The 19,247-nt window shown below is 51.7% G+C and overlaps 1 protein-coding gene across 2 annotated transcripts in view; it reads left to right on the plus strand.

Annotated features, from left to right (window-relative positions):
- The window catches only part of ADAMTS2 (ADAM metallopeptidase with thrombospondin type 1 motif 2), a 255,023-nt gene that overhangs the window by 217,540 nt on the left and 18,236 nt on the right, over positions 1-19,247 (plus strand). For both annotated transcript variants that reach the window (XM_042250871.1, XM_042250872.2), the window contains 6 exons: positions 7,601-7,746; positions 10,304-10,479; positions 11,726-11,859; positions 14,687-14,810; positions 16,021-16,101; positions 17,771-17,937. In XM_042250871.1, coding sequence (XP_042106805.1) covers positions 7,601-7,746; positions 10,304-10,479; positions 11,726-11,859; positions 14,687-14,810; positions 16,021-16,101; positions 17,771-17,937 — 828 coding nt within the window. The remainder of the gene's footprint in view (positions 1-7,600; positions 7,747-10,303; positions 10,480-11,725; positions 11,860-14,686; positions 14,811-16,020; positions 16,102-17,770; positions 17,938-19,247) is intronic.

Genomic DNA, 19,247 nt, shown 5'->3' on the forward strand with positions numbered 1-19,247 from the left:
TCGGAGAGTCCAAGTACAGGTCCTGAGGCTCTTTTCCCCGGGGGTCTGGTTTCCCATTGGTGTGCCATCTCTATAGACGCTGGGTACAAAGTTCAGAGTCCATTGGGAGGGTGACCGGGCGTGTAGCCTACTGTTCCCAGCCTGGCCTAAGATGGAGTCCAGCTCTGTCTGTTTCCTCCTTCAATATGTAAAGGCTCCTTTCCGGACTCTGTGTTCCATTCCATTAATAATTTTGTTTCTTTATGCCAGAGCCATGCTGTCTTGTTTATTTTAGTTTTGCGGTAAACTTTGAAACAGGTAAGTCTGAGTCCTTCAACCCTCTTCTTTTTCAAGATTGTTTTGGCTATTCCTGATCCTTTGATTTGAATTTTAGGAGTTTCTCAGTTTCTGCAAAATTCTAGCATAAGTGTCGCATTGAGTCACAGATCAATATGGGGAATACCGGCATTCCTCAATTTATTATGCTTTGTTTTATTGTGCTTTGCAGACACTACTTTTTTTTTTTTTTTTAAACAAATTGAAGGTTTGTGGCCACCTTGTGTTTTGCTGAAAGTTTTCACTTTCCTCGTCTCAGGTTCAAAGGATTTGTTAACAAAATAACCACATGATAATACAAATAAATGATACAAATATTTATTAGAGAATTATCTAGCTTACTTTCAATATACTAAGATTAAAAGAAAAGAGAAATAGAGCAGAGGATACGTCACGAAATTGGGTTTTGGCAAACATCCAGACTTAATCAGTGCTGGGAAGTCCCGTGTCACAGAGCATCTGGAGTCCCCTTTGGGAAAGGTCAGCAAGGCACCTCTGTGGGTAAGATTTCAAAGGTTGCAGTCAGGGGTTCCCATTTGTAATCCCAGGATGGAAGCAAACTGATATCTTCATCCATCTATGACCAAATTGCAAACCTGGTTTCATGTTAATGCTGTTTGTTTTGTCTTGTAAAACTTGGAATGTTGTTAAGCCTGGGACTTGGTTGGCCAGGCCCCCTTCAGGGGCTCAACAATCTCAAGATTGCTCCCGCATCTTACCTAAACTGGACTCACAGCAGGCAGTCACTCCCAGTCACTCCCAGTCAGGGCAGTGTCCAGGCAGGTTAGAAGCAAGGTCAGAGGCGTGCTCTGCTTTGTCTCTGAAGCCTAAACAGACTATTCATTTAATTTCCCTAACACCCTGCCTTATCAGTTAATGGTTAGCATTTTTTAGCAATAAAATATTCTAAAGTATGATATGTACGTTGTTTTTTAAAGACATCATGGCACACTTAATAGCTTACAGTATAGTGTAAACATAACTTTTACATGTGCTGGGAAACCAAAAAAAATTCATATGGCCCTCCTTATTCTGATATTTGCTTAATTGTGGTAGTCTGAAACGGAACCAGCAATGTCTCTGAGTATGACTGTGCTGCCATATTAAACTCTGGTCCATGAAAATGGGATGTCTTCCCATTTACTTAGATCTTTGATCATTGATCTTTCAACAAGTTTTTGTAGTTTTCAGTGTACTAATGTCACATTTTTTCCCTTCAATTTATCCCTAAAAATTTTTTTGTCATTTTTTGATGTTATTGTAAGTAGAATTGTTCTCTTCTTTTTAACTCCAAATGCTTCTAATTTCTTTTTTTACTTTTTATTGATGCATAGCTGAATTACAATGTTATGTTACTCACTGTACACCAAAGTGACTGTTATTTATTTATGTAAATTTTCATATTTACATAAACATTTATAAATTTTAAAATATAAATACTGTGATTATATGAATATTTTATATCCTTGTCCATTATGGTTTACCACAGGATATTGAATATAGTTCCCTGCGCCGTATAGGAAGGCTGTGTTGTTTATCCATTCTGTATACACCAGTTTGCATCTGCTAATTCCAAACTCCCAATCCAACCCTCTCCCACCTTCCTCCCCTTAGACAACCACCAGTCTGTTCTCAATGTCTCTGATAGAATCGTTTTCTTGATTTCATTTCAGTTCGTTCACTGCTTGTCTATAGAAATACAATAGATTTTTGTATATCGATCTCGAATCCTGCAATCTCACTGAACTTTTAAAAATTAGTTTTTAGTGGTTTTCAATAGTTTTTAGTGGTTTCCATAGGATTTTCTTCCCTCATAGCTCAGTTGGTTGGAGAAGGCAATGGCACCCCACTCCAGTACTCTTGCCTGGAAAATCCCATGGATGGAGGAGCCTGGTGGGCTGCAGTCCATGGGATTGCTAAGAGTCAGATACGACTGAGCGATTTCACTTTCACTTTTCACTTTCATGCATTGGAGAAGGAAATGGCAACCCACTCCAGTGTTCTTGCCTGGAGAATCCCAGGGACGGGGGAGCCTGGAGGGCTGCCGTCTATGGGGTCGCACAGAGTCGGACACGACTGAAGCGACTTAGCAGCAGCAGCAGCAGCAGCAGCTCAGTTGGTAAAGAATCTGCCTGCAATGCAGGAGACCCTGGTTCACTTCCTGGGTCAGGAAGATCTGCTGAAAAAGGGATAGGCTATCCACTCCAGTATCCACGGGCTTCCCTTGTGGCTCAGCTGGTAAAGAATCCGCCTGCAGTGTGGGATACCTGGGTTCGTCCCCTGGGTTGGGGAGATCCGCTAGAGAAGGGAAAGGCTACCCGCTCCAGTATTCTGGCCTGGAGAATTCCATGGACTGTATAATCCATGGGTCGCAAAGAGTCGGACACAACTGAGTGACTTTCACTTTCATAGGATTTTCTACATAGAAGATCATTCCATCTGCAAATAGATACAGTTTTACTTCTTCCTTTCCAGACTGGATGCCCTTTCCTTCTTTCTCTTGCCTAACTGTTCTAGCTAGAACTTTCAGTACAGTGTTGACTAGAAGTGGTGTGGGCAGACACCCTTTTCTTTCTTCTGATTAGGGGGAAACCATTCATTCCTTCACCATTAAGCATGATGGGGTATTTCATTGATGTCCTTTATCAATTTGAGGAACTTCTAGTCTTGTCTTTTGAGTGCTTTTTTTAGGAAAGGATGTTGGATTTTGCCAATTTTAGTTTTTGAGTCTTGAGGTGACCATATTATTTTTCATTTATTCTTTTCAGATGCTAAGCCTTGCATTCCTCAGATAAATTTCACTTGGTAATGATATGTAATCTTTTACTATGCTGCTGGATTTGGTTTGCTAAAATTTTATTGAGGAATTTAAAGTCTATTTTTATAAGAGATATTGTTAATCTCTAGTCTTTTTCTTATAATATCTTTGTCTGATTTTGATATCAGGGTAATATTAGCCTCATAGAATGAACTGGGAAAAATCTTCTCTTCCATTTTTTGGAAGAGTTTGTGAAGAATTGGTATTAATTTTTATTTAAATGTTTGATAAAATTCATCAGTGAAGTAACTGGGCCTTCAGCTAATTTTTGTGAGAAATTTTCATTCACTAATTCAATCTCTTTACTTGCTACAGGTCTATTGAAATTTTTAGGTCTTATTAAATCAGCTTTGGTAGTCTGTGTCTTTCTAGAAATTTGCCCACTTTCAGAACTTTCTGTTTTTTTAATGTGGATTTCGGTTATTCTCTTGTCACGTGTTTCAGCCTGAATAATCCCTTTTAGTATTTCTTTTTTATAACTGTATTGAAGTATAGTTGATTTACAGTGTTGTATTAGCTTCAGGTATATAGCATGGTGATTCAGTTATACATATTCATATATTCATTCTTTCTCAGTTTCTTTTCCCATATAGGTTATTACAGAATACTAAGTAGAGTTCCCTGTGCTATATAATAGGTCCTTGTTGGTGATCTATTTTATATATAATAGTGTGTGCATGTTAATCTGAAACTCCTAATTTAGTATTTGCTCTATGGCAGGTCTGGCTAGCAGTGAATTATCCCAGATTTTGTTTATCTAAGAATATTTTTATTTCACTTTCATTGTTGGGAGATAATTTTGTTAGATATGATTCTTGGTAGACACCATTACCTCTGACCTCCATTATTTCTGATTAAAAGTCAGCTGTTAATCTTATTGGGCTTCCAGTGAGTCATTTTTCTTTTCCTTCTTTTGACATTTTTGCTTTGTCTTTCAACAACTTTGACTATAATGTGGGAATGAATCTCTTTGCATTTATCTTACTTGCTTAAATTTCTTGGATGTTTACATTAATGTTTGTAATCAAATTTTGGAAGTTTTCAGCCATTATTTCTTTGAATATTTTCTACTCCTTCCTCTGTGTGCTCTCCTTTGGACACTTTTACTATGCACATTTCAGTGAACTTATGGTCTTCCATATTTCTCAGAGGCTCTGTTCCGTTTTCTTTATTTCTCCCCTCTCTGCTCTTCAGATTGTATAATTTCCATTGACCTGTATTCAAGTTCATGGAGTCTTCTTCTAGTTCACGTCTATTACTGAGCCCTCTAGTGGATTTTTCATTTGTTTTTGTAGTTTTAGGCTACGGAATTCAGTTGTTTTTCTTTTTCATTTTTAGTTTCTATTACTTTCTTGATGCCATTTGACACTGTTCTTATACTCCCCTTTAGTTCTTTAGACGTGGTTTCCTTCTGTTCTTTCAAGGTATCTTTAATAGCTGGTTAGAAATTTTTGTCTACTAAGTCTAGCATCTGGGCCTCTTCAAAGGTAATTTCTGTGGCCTGCTTACTTTCCTGTGCATGGATTACATTTCTTTTCATGTCTCAGTAATTTTTCTTGAAACTGGACATTTTAGATACTACATTGAAGAAACTCTAGATATTGGTTATTGATCCTCCCAAACCTTGTTGTGCTGTTGTTTGCTTGTTTACCTGTTTATTTGTCTAACGACCTGGCTGCACTGTTTTAATAAATTTTATGTGCCCTGCAGCATGCAGCTGCTGACATTGCCCCTTGATCATAGCCTTGGGCATAGGCATAGTCAGTGGGGCCACACAGCTCCACCTCCCCCACCAGAACAGTCGGGATTAGCCAGGTTCTCTTTGTCTCTTTCTCTGGTTTTACTGCTAAGTCCTAGCTATTCTGCCTCTATTGGTATCACACTCAATTAGCTTTCACTAGCTGGTAGCTGATTGCTGTATTGTTTTTGATAATGCTCTGGGGTACAAGTTGTCCACAGCCTGACCCAGTTAAATTCTGGACCCTTCACAGGGGCAGGGTGTTACCAGTATTTGAAGCTTGCTCAGGCTTCTCTGGTGGCTCAGATGGTAAACATTCCGCCTGTAATGTGGGACACCTGGGTTCAGTCACTGGGTTGGGAAGATCCCCTGGAGGAGGGCACGACAACCCACTCCAGTAGTCTGGCCTGGAGAATCCCCATGGACAGAGGAGCCTGGTGGGCCACAGTCGATGGGGCTGCAAAGAGTCAGACACGACTGAGTACTAAGCACAGAACAGCACAGATCCCGGAAGTGCTCTAGCTGTCCCTTCCCTGGCTCTCTCTGTTGCACTTCTAGCTGGCTTACTATTTTACTTGCTGCTTACTGGTGTCGTGGAGCTACTGTCTCCTCTCAATTGCTCACTACCGAGATTTCTATCGTTTTTGACAGTGCCCTTAGGCATGAACTTCCTCACGCTCCAGTCCAAATAAAGTTAGTCCTCTTAGGGTGAGCTATGGTGCTCTACCTCCCCTTCTGGGAAGACCCCTGCAGCACCGCCCTGGAACTAGGAGCAGGGTTTTCCACTTCCGGAGTGACACTCTTGGTGTACAAACAGGTCAGTGAATAGGGATAGGGCCCTACTCTTCTTGGCCTTTCCCTTTCAGCATAGAACGTCTTCCCTACAAGCAAACCAGGGAAGGGGTTACTAGGGTACAGCATTCTTGGTTTTCCATCCTTGGGGTAGAGGCTCCACTCTAGGAGTGAGGACTGGATGTATAAAGGGAGTTCCCTGCCTGAAACAGATTTTCTGCAACACAGAGTTGCATGGTATGGGAGATGCCAATGGCCTGCCTTTCCCAGGGTGAAACTCTACTCCTAGGGAGATGCCAATGGCCTGCCTTTCCCAGGGTGAAACTATACTCCTAGACTGGAAGCTGAGGACACAAGGAATCTCTGTCTTTTAAGTGGTAAAGCCTCCATCACACTAAGATGGGGAAGGAATGGGAGAGGGTTGTGGCTCAAATGTATAGACTTTCACAATTCTTGCAAGAATTAGTATATTTTCTCCATTTGTTGTATTGAGCTTAGGACAGTTTCCAGATACCTCATTTTATTATTGAAGTATTTTGTTGTTGGTGGGGGTGTTGTTCAGTTGGTGGGCGTGTCTAACTCTTTGTGACCCCGTGGACTACAGCACGCCAGGCCTCTCTGTTCCTCACCATCTCCCGAAGTTTGCCAAGTGCATGTCCGTGGCGTCAGTGATGCCATCCAGCTGTCTCATCCTCTGATGCCCTCTTCTCCTTCTTTATTGAAGTATAGTTGGTTTACATTGTCGTGTTAGTCTCAGGTATACAACAAAGTGATTCAGGAATATTTTTTCAGATTTTTTCCATTATAAGTTATTACAAGATATTTAATCTAGTTTCCTATGATATAACTCAGTCCTTATTGTCCAGATAATTTAAATGGTTTGTTTAGAAAATAATTTTCACCAGTGAAATGGTTGTTTTACTGAGGAGCGAGGTCACCAAGCCTCTTTCAGCTCCATTCTAGAAGTTTCCATTTGCTGCCTGCTTTTGTAAAGGATGTTTTATTGGAATGCAGCCATATCCATCCATTTATGTGTTGTCTGTGGCCACTTTCATGCTCTAATGGCAGAGTTGAGGAGTTGCAGTAGAGACCTTGTCACCTGCAAAGATTAAAACAGTTACCATCTGGCCCTTACAGAAAAAACTTGCTGAGGAATCGTCTTTCTACTCTCCCTGTGAAATACACGCTGACAAAATTGTTGTCATATGAAGAGGGGATGATGCAGTTAGAACACAGCAAACATTGTGTAAATCAACCAATTCTAAAAGAAGTCATCGTTTTCTGTTTTTGGCTGTTTGTGGTATTTGTCAGTTTTTAAATTTTAAACTTTTTTATACTGTATACTTTCTAATTGTAAATCAACATTCCATTGTATACCTGGTTTAGTATTTTTAAATTTTCAATCTTCCTCAAGTCGATCCTAAATTGTATAAGCTTCCTCCTTGGGGTAAGAAGGGCAGCAGTGTGATCAGGTTCAGGCTGACTTTCCTGCGCTCCCGTGTTCTACGTCCTATATTCGAGAATTTTTACCATGTCAGCATAGCTCCTGTCCTTCATTTCCGTACTTCATTTAAATTGCTTTTTTAACTTAAGCAGTAGACCTTATATGTCTCTAGAGTCACTGGCTTGGTGTGGCGCTTGCGTCTTTATAAATGGCCGTGTGTGGGCACATGGCCTGGGGGCTTCACCCTGCAGACACGGCATGGGGTGGGCTCTGGTGAGGGGACAGAGCAGGCTGAATGAGGCACTGAGGGTGGCAGGAGGCCAGGGTGGTGGTGGTGGGAATCTGGGCAGGCCAACACCTTCCCATACCTCCCAAAGAGGTTCTGAACTTCCAGGGGTCAGTAGGGCCTTCTTTCTTGCACCTCCAGGGCCGGGCAATCACCGTGGACACTGCAGGCTGAAGAGTGGGGGGCATGTGACCTTCTGTCTTTCAGCACTGCTTTAAAGGACACTGCATCTGGCTGACACCTGACATTCTCAAACGAGATGGCAACTGGGGTGCCTGGAGTCCCTTCGGCTCCTGCTCGCGTACCTGCGGCACAGGTGTGAAGTTCAGGACCCGTCAGTGCGACAACCCACAGTGAGTTTGCCCTGATGTCTCCCAGTCTCCCTGGGTGGCAGCTGCGGTCCCCAAGGGCGCTTGCTAGCCTACCCTATCCCGCAAGGCTCCGCAGATGTCAGTTCAGGCGAGGGTGTGAGAGCAGGCAAATCTGGCCCCTTCTCATCCTCCCTGAGAGGGACCGAGACTTAGGAAGGGGAGGGCTCACAGTCTGCTGGGGGCAGAGCCAGCCCTGGAGACTTGGAAACCTGGTCTCCTTCCTCCTGGCCTGCATCCTACTCTAGACCCCAACCTGCTCTGCTCTTCTTGGTTGAGGGCATCAAGACACAAGGTGGAACAGAGATGAGGCAGTGGGGATAAAGAGAAAGGCTCTCTTGGGCCCTGGGAGGCTGAGAGCCTGAGCAGGAGAGCAAATGATTGCAATCAGGTGAGAGGCAGGGTCAAGTGGCATGCCACCCATGCCCAGCTGCCCAAAAGGAGAAAGCCCGGAGAGGCGTCCGAAGGCCCACCAGGCTCCCACCTCCACCCACGCGCCCTGTCCTGCCTCCCAAGCAGGTCCCAGCCCCTGTGCTATCTTCAGAGCTCCCCTGGCAACTCTCAAGGAGGAGAGGAGCTACCTGGGGCTAGTACGCGAGCCTCACATACTTAGACTGACAAGACAGGAAGTTAGAAACTCAGAGGCTACGGGGTGCTGGGCAAGGACTTTCAGGTTCCGGTCCGGGATGCACCGTCAGAGGAGCAGATCAGGCCTGACCTCCCCCTCGCCCCTCCCCAGGCCCTGACCCCTCCTGGTGCCTGCCTGATGCCGGGCTCTTGGGGCTCAGGGGGCTCAGCCCAGGTCTGGCCCTAGGGGAGATCATGTAGGTTGCAGTACTCTATCTTCTGTCCCTCCCCACATGTGCACTGTAGGGATATTTTTCCCCCTCTGGCTGGTCCAGCTTTCTTAGGCAGCAAGTAACGTGAAGGGCAGTAGTAACATGAACAAAACCGCCAGAACTACCTGCCAGCCCGTCTGTTCACAAACACTGTCGGGCCTGCCCAGCCCAGGCCAGCGCCCCCGTTCCCTCCACATCAGTGACCATCAGACAGCACAGACGTGCGCACGGAGCTCTGGCCTTGGTTTGCTCGTGCCAGCCTGGCCTGCGTCAGCACCCAGCCCCCAGAGCCCTGCGGAGCCCGGAGGCCCCCGCACACCAGGGCACCCGGTGGGCCTCCCCTTTTGTGTGTCCTCCTGGAGATACGGCTGGGCCTCCCCCTGCCCCATCTTTAGTTGCTGCTCCCTGTGCTCGGGTTCTTCCTGGGATGCTGGGGCCAATATGAAGACTTCGGAGGCTCCCCGCTGGCCCCCTGCTCCCTGGATTGAGCTCCGTCTGCGTTCTCTGCAAAACTGCAGCTGGCAGCACGAGCTCAAGCTCTCCAGTTTCTCCTCCTCCCGGGCCTCCCCTGTATTCTCCCACTCACGCTCTCTTTTGGGATTATCCCGGGTTTCTGTTTGAATATGTCTGTCTCCTGCCTAGGCGGGCCCCTTCCTGCTGTTTCTCGCTGCCCGATGCCCTGAGCTTCCCATACCTACACACCCAGGCCTGCACCCCTTCCAGGAAAAGCCCGAGCTGTTGTCATCTGTCTGTCGTCCCATCAGGGGCCATGATGTCAATCTCAGAGTCACACTTTGTTTCATGGTCCCATTCAAACACCGAGCCTCTTGGTTCTTACTCCACAAATTTCTGTGATCGTTGTTTCCACTGACTTCCCCCAAGAACATGGCGCTGTGCAAGGAGCCTCATGGAAGCCAGCCCCTTCCATCGTCCACTCTGCAATGCTGTATGCTGTACACCCCCATCACAGCAGAGCGTGACTTTTGCCCAAGACTCAGGCGGGGCCTCAGGTTCTGCTTGCCTCTGTCACACCTGGCAGGTGGCAACGCTGAAGCCCCCCACTCCTCCCAAGCTGCTGGCCTGCCATGCTCCAGCACCCTGACTTCCAGGGGCACTTGCTGGCCACCAGCCAGCACCCTTCCCGTGGGGTTAGTGCTTTGTGGACTGGTGAGATTCTCAGCAAAGTAGGGAAATACAGAGGCACAGCCCGAGTTTTCTTGACGTGGCGGAAACCTGGAGGTGTACCTGACACTTGTTGAGGACACCTCTAGCAGGATCCCACTGCTTCAGAATTACTCTGAGTTCTCACTGTGTGTGAGGCCCAGGTGGGGAGGATGTAGGGAAGGCTCACCCAGCTCCTCCACCCTGGGGCTTATGGCCGGGGGCGTGGCAGACCCTACACACGGTGTTACAGATCACTGTTGGTCCACAGCCATAGCTACAGGAGCCGGGGTGGGGCCGGGGGTGCACAGGGGCTGAGTAGATGCTCCCTTCCCTTGGGGCCCCCAGGAGGATTACCAGCCTCTCCTGTACTGATGCGCCAAGGCTCTGGGACAGGGCAGGGCTGGGTTCCTTCATTCAGCAGAGCTGCCCCCTCACCCCCGAGGCTCAGGGATCCCTGCAAATCCCACAGGCAGCACTCTTAAGTGCTGGCCTCTTCCTGGTGGCACCCTGTTGGAAGGCCTCTCTGCTTTCTCCTCCAGCCCAGCCAATGGGGGCCGCACCTGCTCGGGCCTTGCCTACGATTTCCAGCTCTGCAACGCGCAGGACTGCCCTGATGCGCTGGCCGACTTCCGCGAGGAGCAGTGCCGGCAGTGGGACCTGTACTTCGAGCATGGTGACGCTCAGCACCACTGGCTGCCCCACGAGCACCGGGACGGTGAGCCCCAGGGGGAGCGGGCACTCGGTGGAGGGGCCAGGGCTCCCTGGGCCACCGGCTGCCCCATGGGCATTGGGACAGTGAGCCCCGAGTGGGGTGGGCACTTAGTGGAGGGGCCAGGGCTCCCGGGGCCACGGGCTGCCCCACGGGCATCGGGAGGGTGAGCCCCAGGTGGGGTGGGCACTCGGTGGAGGGGCCAGGGCTCCCGGGGCCACTGATTCTGCATGGGCGTGCCAGCAGAGCCCACCCTGGGCTTGGGACTCATGGCAGGACTGCAGTCCCAGAAAATCCAGAGAACTGAGCCTGGCCAAGGATGCCGCAGAGAGGGAAGCTCCAGCTGGCCCCAGGCGCCTGCAGTTGCCCTCTGGTGGACAAGGCTGGCATTGCATCATTAGCCCCGCCCAGCCGCAGGGCAGGGACAGGCAGAGTTGTCCAAGGAATCAGGTTACCTTTGACCTCTCATCATTCAGTGAGAACTCTCCATTCCAAGTGACTTGAACTGGTTTAAGCACCAAAAGGCATTTGTTGGCTGCTGGGACTGAAGAGTCTGGTAGCTTCAGGCGTGAGAGTGTTTGTATTTCAATTGGATCCCACGCAGTTTCCGTTCTTTCCAGGCATCCAGCAGAGGGAGGCGGGGTCTGGGGCCTGCTCCGCTGTATCTGTTACCCCAGCTGGGCACCTGTTGCAAGCCCCACGCGTGCATGCCAGGAGAAGGTGCCAGAGCAGATAGGACCCCCCGCCCCGAGGGGGACTGTGGTCTGGCAAAAAATCAAATGATGATGAGGTGTCTCAGTGACTTCTGAGATAAATGCTGAGAAGGGAAGGTGCCTGGTACCCGAGACTGAAGCAAGGGGCATCTTATTTGGGGTTACAGAGGTGGCCTGGAAAAGGTCTTCAAGCAGAGACCTGGCAAACAGCCAGCTGCCCTTCCCCTGAATATGGGGTTCTCTAGGTAGGACCCCAGCGATCTGAGACCTGGCTGCATCCAAGCAGCCTGGCTCAGCTGGGGGAAGCTAAGTCCCGAACAACAGGGTCATGAAGCGTGTTGCCATCACTACCCTTCTTTCCCTTTCTCCCCTGGCCCAGGGCAGACATGTGGGGCGGGGGGGCAGGTGAATCATAAGGAGACACTCCTGGGTGGGAGTTTCTCTTTGCGAGGTGCTTCCCTTTAGCAAACTTAGGAAGGAAACTACAAGAAAGTGAGCGATGCAGCAAGCCAGCCAACACCCCCCTGCTTCCCTTCCAGCCAAGGAGCGGTGTCACCTCTACTGTGAGTCCAAGGAGACCGGGGAGGTGGTATCCATGAAGCGCATGGTGCATGACGGGACACGCTGTTCCTATAAGGACGCCTTCAGCCTCTGCGTGCGTGGGGACTGCAGGGTGAGTGCCCCAGGAGCAGGGGCAGCAATGGCTCAGGGCCTCGGCTTTCTGGGGCTTCGGGAAGACTCGCTGAGGTTAAGCATGCAAAGTACTACAAACCACACCTCGATCAGGGCAGGCTCTCGGCAAATGTTGGTCCCCGGCCCCTACTCCCTGCTGTCCTTCTCCATGATGAGGGTTCTCAGACTTGAGTCTGAGGAGCCGCTTGAGGAGCTCAGGGCCCCACCTCAGAGATTCTGCTTGTGTGGGATGAGGCCGTGGCCCAGAGCACGAGTTTCGCCAGCGCCACAGCTGGCCCTGACGCACTAGGTCCCTGGGGACCCCTTGTGACGCACCGCCGTGCCCCTGCCCTCCGCTGGGCACTGGACAGCTTACTCTTGCTCGGGGGAGCCCACTGTGGTTCTTGTCGGCTTGGTTCTCTGTAGAAACGCTGTGTTTTGTTACTGTGTTGTCTTTGGGTGTCACAGGAGACGGCTGTGGGGCCCACTCAGCATGTTATCAGCAACGCGAGTGCAGGCCTGCCCCCTTTCTAGAAATAGCAGGGAGCCTCTGCAGCTGCTATAAATGCGGCAGACTGCAGTCTCAACGAGGCTGACTCCCTCCCGTCTCACCTTCCTGAGACGTGCGCATCCTCAGGCTATCTCTGGCAGAGAGCCTGCGGCAGGTCCCCTGGAGGAGGTGGAAGAGGCTGGAAGAACGGAGAAGTGGGATGTGGCGCTGTCAGGGGAGAGCTCCGGGATTCTCTCCACACGTGTTTCAGTAGGACTGTAGCCAGCAGGGAGGGCAAGCCACGCAGTCTGCTCACACTCCAAACACTCAACCAACTATTAATACTTGAAAACAAAGACAGCAATGTCTCCTCCGTACCCGTGGGATTTTAATTAAGGGAGATGACACAGAGAAGTCAGTTGTCATTCAAGAAGAGCTTATTACTTTCATTTCCTGAGGGAAGAGCATGCTGTGCTGGGCACTAGGTTCAGTTGGGAGGCAGAAGGAGCAGGGGAAACTCTGAGCCAAAGCTTTTATTGGGGTTTCCATAGTGGGAAAGGGGCGGCAGGCAAAATAAACAGCTTGGGGTTGGCCAGTTTGAATAATTCTCTAAGACTGCCAGAAACTGGCTTTGTAGCCCCTTCGTAGTCTAGAGACCCAGCCCTCGCAGGTCTTTGTAAGACAAAAGTCAGAAATCACAGAGCAAAGGGGAAGGAAGCAGTCTCACAAGAGCTGGTGATAGGAGGCTCCTGAGGGGTGAACTGGCTCAGGGCTTCCTGGCAGCCAGGGCAAAGAGCGAAACCTGTGACGCTACGGTGCACTCTAGAACAGGCAGGGAGCAGAGCAGCTAGAGGAGAGGCTGTCTTCCCTGCTGAGTGTGGTCATGGGTGTGAACATGGTCTCAGGCAGTGTGCTCAGACCCTGGGTCTGCTCCGCACAGAGCTCTGCGGCTGGGAATGGTGCGCTGTCGCAGGGCTGTAGCGAGTAAAGGGACCGGAATGTGTTCCTGCCTCGACCAGGCGGAAGGCAAGGAAACATCTCTGCTCTGTGTGGAATGATTTTTAATACTAGAGTGGACAGTGTTGAGGGGATGCATTGAGAGAATGAAGGCAGAAGCGGTCCTACCAGCTCTTGTGTCGTGCCCACACGCCCCCAGACAAACCGAAGAGGACACCATTCCTGGGAGCAGTGTGAGGGAGGGACCTGCAGGCCGAAGCTCTGGGGGGAGCCCCGGAGGGCTGCTGCGTGGGCGCCCGGGAGACGGGCAGAGGCCACCTCTGACTCATGTTCACGAGGACGCCAGTGTGCTGTGCCGGGGCAGCCTCGGGACTAAGGCCTGGTAGCTCAGTTGGTAAACGATCCACCTGCAATGCCAGAGACCCCGGTTCAGTTCCTGGGTCAGGAAGGTCCACTGGAGAAGGGATAGGCTGCCCTCTCCAGTACTCTTGGGCTTCCCTGGTGGCTCAGCTGGTAAAGAATCCGCCTGCAGTGTGGGAGACCTGGGTTCTGTTCCTGGGCTGGCAAGATCCCCTGGAGAAGGGAAAGGCTACCCACTCCAGTGTTCTGGCCTGGAGAGTTCCATGGACTGTATAGTCCATGGGGTCACAAAGAATCAGACATGACCGAGCGACTTTCACACGAGGCTGTGCAGAGTCCTCTGCAGGCCGCAGTGTCCAGATGAGTGGGTGAGTGAGCAGCGGTAAGGCTGGTCCTTGGGTGGGTGTGTCTTGCTGATCCCGTTCGTGATGCCAGTTGTCTTGCTATTCACACTGTCCGCACCGTTCCCTGAAACCAAGGTAGGCAAGGCACGAGCTAGGAGGCTGGAAGGAGACTCGAGGAGCCGCTGGAACTGCAGACACATTTATTCTGTCCTGGCTGACACGGCAGCTATAGCAGCAGACGTAACATAACGCAGCATAACTGCACACAGCGTCTCTCCTGGCCGACACAGCCGCTGTAGCAGTGTTCACGCTGCTCTCTCTCCTCTCGTGGCTGACCCAAGGGACACAGCCATGAGGCAGCAGTCACGCTGCCGCTTTTTACGTGGAGCTCGCATATCCTTACAGCCCAAAACTCGCCGCCAAGCAAGCACCTCTTGATGCGCATGTGCAGGGCTACAAATGCGCTCAGCTGTTACACGGTCATTATTTACAAAATGTGGGGTGAGAGAGCCTGCACACGCCGACTGGGCCAATGTGCGCTCCCCCTGCAGTGGGCACACAGGGTCTTTCTTGCTCCAAAGCCCCCTCTCCTTCCTCTGCGTCAGGGACTGCCCACACCTGGGCTGCCGAGGGAGCAGGGTCTCAGTGGGCACCGCATTTCCCCCACCCCTCTGCAGAAGGTGGGCTGTGACGGGGTGATCGGCTCCAGCAAGCAGGAGGACAAGTGTGGTGTGTGCGGAGGGGACAACTCACACTGCAAGGTGGTCAAGGGCACATTCACGCGCGCACCCAAGAAGCTCGGTGAGTGCACCCCTCCCTCCCCCTGCCTAGAGGCCCCGGCCTGAGTGTCTATAGCGCCTGAGCGGGGGCTGTCTGGGAAGAGGGGCTCTAAGTCTGGGAGGGTGAGGTGGAGAGGCAATCTTAGGGGTCGCTGTGTCAGGCCCCAGGCTGGGTGGGGACAAGGAGATGCCAGGGTGTGGGATGCCCAAGGTGAGTCTTCAATGCCTTTATTTGAGGCCTCCCTCCCCAGCTCTCCAAGGCTTTCTAGCCACCCCTGGCCTCCCTTGCTGTCTGCTCCACCACTGCCGCCCCCAGGCGCCTGTGAGCAGGACCTTTGATGAGCTAGCCGGTGCAGCCTGTGGCCCAGGGAAACGCAGGCCTGTCCCACAGGGCCACAGGAAATTGGGCGCTGGGGAGCTTGGGGTCCCTGGCCAAGGCGGGCTCTGGGAAAACAGCCCTCTGGATGAACCTCCTTCCAGAGTGGTCCCTCCACCTGGCTTCGGGGCTCTGGGGGGGCCTGCGGCAGCTGACTGCTCTGCCTCTGACTGAAATGGGGAGACGCCACTTTGGTGGGCTTCCCACGTCCTCACTGGTAAAGAAGCTACCTGGCAGTGAGAAGATGCAGGAGGTGAGCGCTCCATCCCGGGGTCAGGAAGATCCCCTGGAGAAGGGCATGGCAACCCACTCCAGGATTCTGGCCTGGAGAAACCCCAGGGACAGAGGGTTCTGGTGGGCTGTATAGTCCGTGGGGTCACACAGGCTGCACTCGGCAGTGACGGCACGCAGGCGCTTTGGCTCAGCTCTTTTGGAAGAAGGGCCTGGAGCAAACCTGCCAGACTCCACTCAGAGCTGGTGCGGGGCTGCTGCCAGCTGGCTGCTGCACAGTCCCATGTGAGCAGGCTGTCTTGTGTTTAGGGATTAGCTGCTGAGGTCCGGGGAGACTGAGCAGTTTGCTGAAGGCCTCTCTCCTGGTTGTGGCATCTTAGCTCCATGCGGGGCATGACTCCAGGGCCCAATTTTCCAACGGAAGAGGCTGAAGAAGCGCCGGGATTTGGAAATGAGCCGGAGGGCTGTTGCTGTCTGGGGTACACTAGCCTTCCCATGGGTCCCTCTCTCAGTGGGCAGTCAGAGCCCATCAAACACTGGGCCTCTGGAACCAGCATCGAGGGCAAGGCCCTCCTCGCATTGTCCGCATTTGACAGCCTCGCCCTTCTCTCTTGTCCCAACCAAGGTTACATCAAGATGTTTGAGATCCCAGCAGGAGCCAGACACCTGCTAATCCAGGAAGCAGACACCACCAGCCATCACCTGGGTGAGTGCTGGAGCCAGACAATGGAGGGGCTCCACAGCCTGACTCTTCTGGGGGTCGGGGGCCTGACCGGGAGGCATGGGCTGCAGCCCTATCTCCTCTGTCCCTGGCTTGGCCCAGCTGATGGGTGGATCTCCCCTTTAGCACTTTCCCAGTGGAGAGGCCACCGGGTTGGGATCAGAGGGCTTCCCTCGCAGCAGTTTTGGAGGGGCATTTGTCTAAGACATGCCGTACCTCCCACCTCAAGGTGGAAGGGGAGGCCCCCTGCCCACTGGAAGGCAGCAAGGTCCACAAGCAGCGGGTGCCGAGGCCAGCTGGTAGAGCGGCTCCCATGGTGCAGCTGCATATTTCCATTTAGTTTCATTTTAAATTCAAGTGGTCCTTTTGGAATAGAGATTCCTTGCATCTCTTGGAAATTTGGATGTTCTGACAACTTGGGGCGCCCCTTCTCACATGGCAGCCCCTGTGGCGCTGTGCTCCTGCAGGCTGCCTGGAAGCCCTCACAGGGGTTCACTCACCCACACCGCCGCAAGCTGCAGGGCCAAAGTAGAAAGTGATGCTGGGGGTCAGTGAGGGGGCCCTGCACAGGTCCTTTCTCCTAGTTTGGGTCCCATCTTCTTCCCTGTGCCCTGGAGGCCAAACTGGGTCAGGGGTTCCATGACTGCAGGCATCTAGCACCCCCGCTGATGTGGGCAAACACCACTTTTTAAAATGCAAATATTTCTTCCTTGTTTTTAGAGGAGACTTTTATGTTGCTGTCCCCACATGGGCAGCCAGTACTCCTTGTCTTAAGTAGGAGGCAAGTATAAAAGCCAATCCCTTAAAAAAAAGACACTTCTACCTAAACATCGTTTCCTGTCCAGGGCCATCCCTGCGCACAAGGAGGGAGGGTTAGCGACAAGCTGGGGACCTCCTGGCACTTAGAACAGCCCTCAAGGGAGTCTAGGAAACTTGTGCAGGAAACGGTTTTCTCACTGGTATCCCGTGATTTTTGTGCCCAGTCTGTGGCCTCCCTGCTAAAATCTTCCAGCAGTCCCCCAGTAGCCGCTTTCCACACTCTGGCAAGTGTGGGGCTTTGTGACCAGCGGATTCTCATCTCCTAGACATTCTTTGTGGATGCATAGTGGGCTGGGTGGGCCCCGAGTCAGGTCAGGCCTCTTTGGGATGTAGGGGACTGGTGGGGTACCAGGCTGAGCCATAGTTATCAGCAGGGTGGGAGGGTGTGTGGGACGCATGCTCACCCCAGGGCAGGAAGCCCTGGTGTCCAGCAGGTACCCCTCACCCGGGGAGCTGGGTCAGGGAGGGCAGTGGCTCTGGGAGCCCCCTGAGTGCTCCAAGTAGACGGCAGGGACGTGGCCCTGGTGGCTGCTAGGTCCCTACCATGGAGCCTCTCCTCCAGGGCCTGAGAGGCAGATCCAGGAAGGAGCCCCAGACCCAGCAGAAGGGCGGGTTAGAGGGAAACCTAGGTCCAGCGCAGAGACAAAGGACAAGGCAGGTTCCCAAGGCGGCTTGGGCTGTCAGTGGGACTGATGGGCCCCTGGAGGAAGACAACGGGCCCTGCTCCCCACAACTCCCCCAACCTGTTCAAACTAGTGAACCCTGCTGACCTCCCACGCTTCTGCCCCCCAGGTGATCATGACTCTCTTCCGTCCTTCTGTCTTTTATCGTTCAGCCGTCAAAAACCTGGAGACGGGCAAGTTCATTTTAAATGAGGAGAATGACGTGGATCCCAACTCCAAGACCTTCATCGCCATGGGTGTGGAGTGGGAGTACCGGGATGAGGACGGTCGGGAGACGCTGCAGACCATGGGCCCCCTGCACGGCACCATCACTGTGCTGGTAGGTCAGGCAGGGGCCAGGCCCGCCGCCTCTCGCAGCGTGAGGCCGGTGAGGCCGGTGAGGCCGGTGGCTGCTGGGGAAGGGGTCGGGCGGTGCCTGGGAGCCCTGAGCTTCCCTGCAGCCTTGGGGCCACGTTCTGCACGGCCCCTCTGGCCTGACCTTTGAGCTGAGGCCCTCCATCTCTGTGTCAGAGTGAGGAGCACGCATGGAGCCACGGGTCTGGCGCTGGGCCCTGTGTCCCTGGGCAACCAGAGACAAAATCCCCTGTAAGCATTTAGGTTTCTCCTCCATAAACAACTCTGGGCGACATTCACGGCCACCTCTCATCATGCTTATTCTTGTCTGCTACTGCATTCAAACCCTGAAACTCCCTGGGGGCGACCAATGGAGCTCCAGGAAATTGGACTGCTAGACCCAGGTCACACTAAGACTTTGTCTCTGAGCAGCACTGGACCCTGGGTCCCCTGAGTCCAGGACCATAGGCTGCTCCTGGTGGTGGGAACACAGAGGGAGTTTGATTTCCTAATTTACTTCTAAAAAATTAATTTCAATTGCATATGCAATATATTTGATCAGTAAAAAAAAATTAAAACACTGCGGATAAGGCTCAGGTGCCTTTTGCCCCTCTGTGAACGTGAGCACTCCGCGCTGGGGCTCAGCGCCCCACACCAGGGTGTGCAGCTGGGGGCTGGGGTGTTCACGCGCACTGTGCTCTGCTTACCTCGCCCGCTTGCACTGTCCATCCCCAGAGAGGCCTCTGCTGCCCTGCCTTTGTCGGTGCACACACAGTCGGGCCTCAGTCCTGCTGTTTCTGTGTTGGTAAATTCACCTACCAAAAGTATTTCTAATCTCCAAACGGGCACAGACACACCTCAGGAGAAATAGGTAGGCTTGGTTCCAGGCCACCGCAGTGAAGTGGATGTCACAGTGAGGCAAGTCGCGTGAATGTGCTTCTTTCCCAGTGCGCATGTCCCACTATCTGTGGTCTGTGAAATGTGTGATAGCCTCAGGTCTAAACAACAATGTGCATACCTCAATTAAAAATAAGCAAAAAGTCAACTACAATGATGACATCAAAGACCGCTTGGTCAGAGATCACCTGAATAAAAGTAGTAATGACTGTTCTGCTGAAAGAGCCGTGTCCTGCTGAGACTGCCTTTTGGTTTCAGGTTCAGAGGATGCACTGGCGAAATAAGCCCCCTGGGGCTTCCCTGGTGGCTCAGACTATAAAGAATCTGCCTGCAATGCAGGAGACCTGGGTTTGATTCCTGGGTTGGGAAGATCCCCTGGAGGAGGGCATGGCAGCCCAC

The sequence above is a fragment of the Ovis aries genome, chromosome 5 (assembly GCF_016772045.2).
Source record: "Ovis aries strain OAR_USU_Benz2616 breed Rambouillet chromosome 5, ARS-UI_Ramb_v3.0, whole genome shotgun sequence".
Lineage (NCBI taxonomy): Eukaryota > Metazoa > Chordata > Mammalia > Artiodactyla > Bovidae > Ovis > Ovis aries.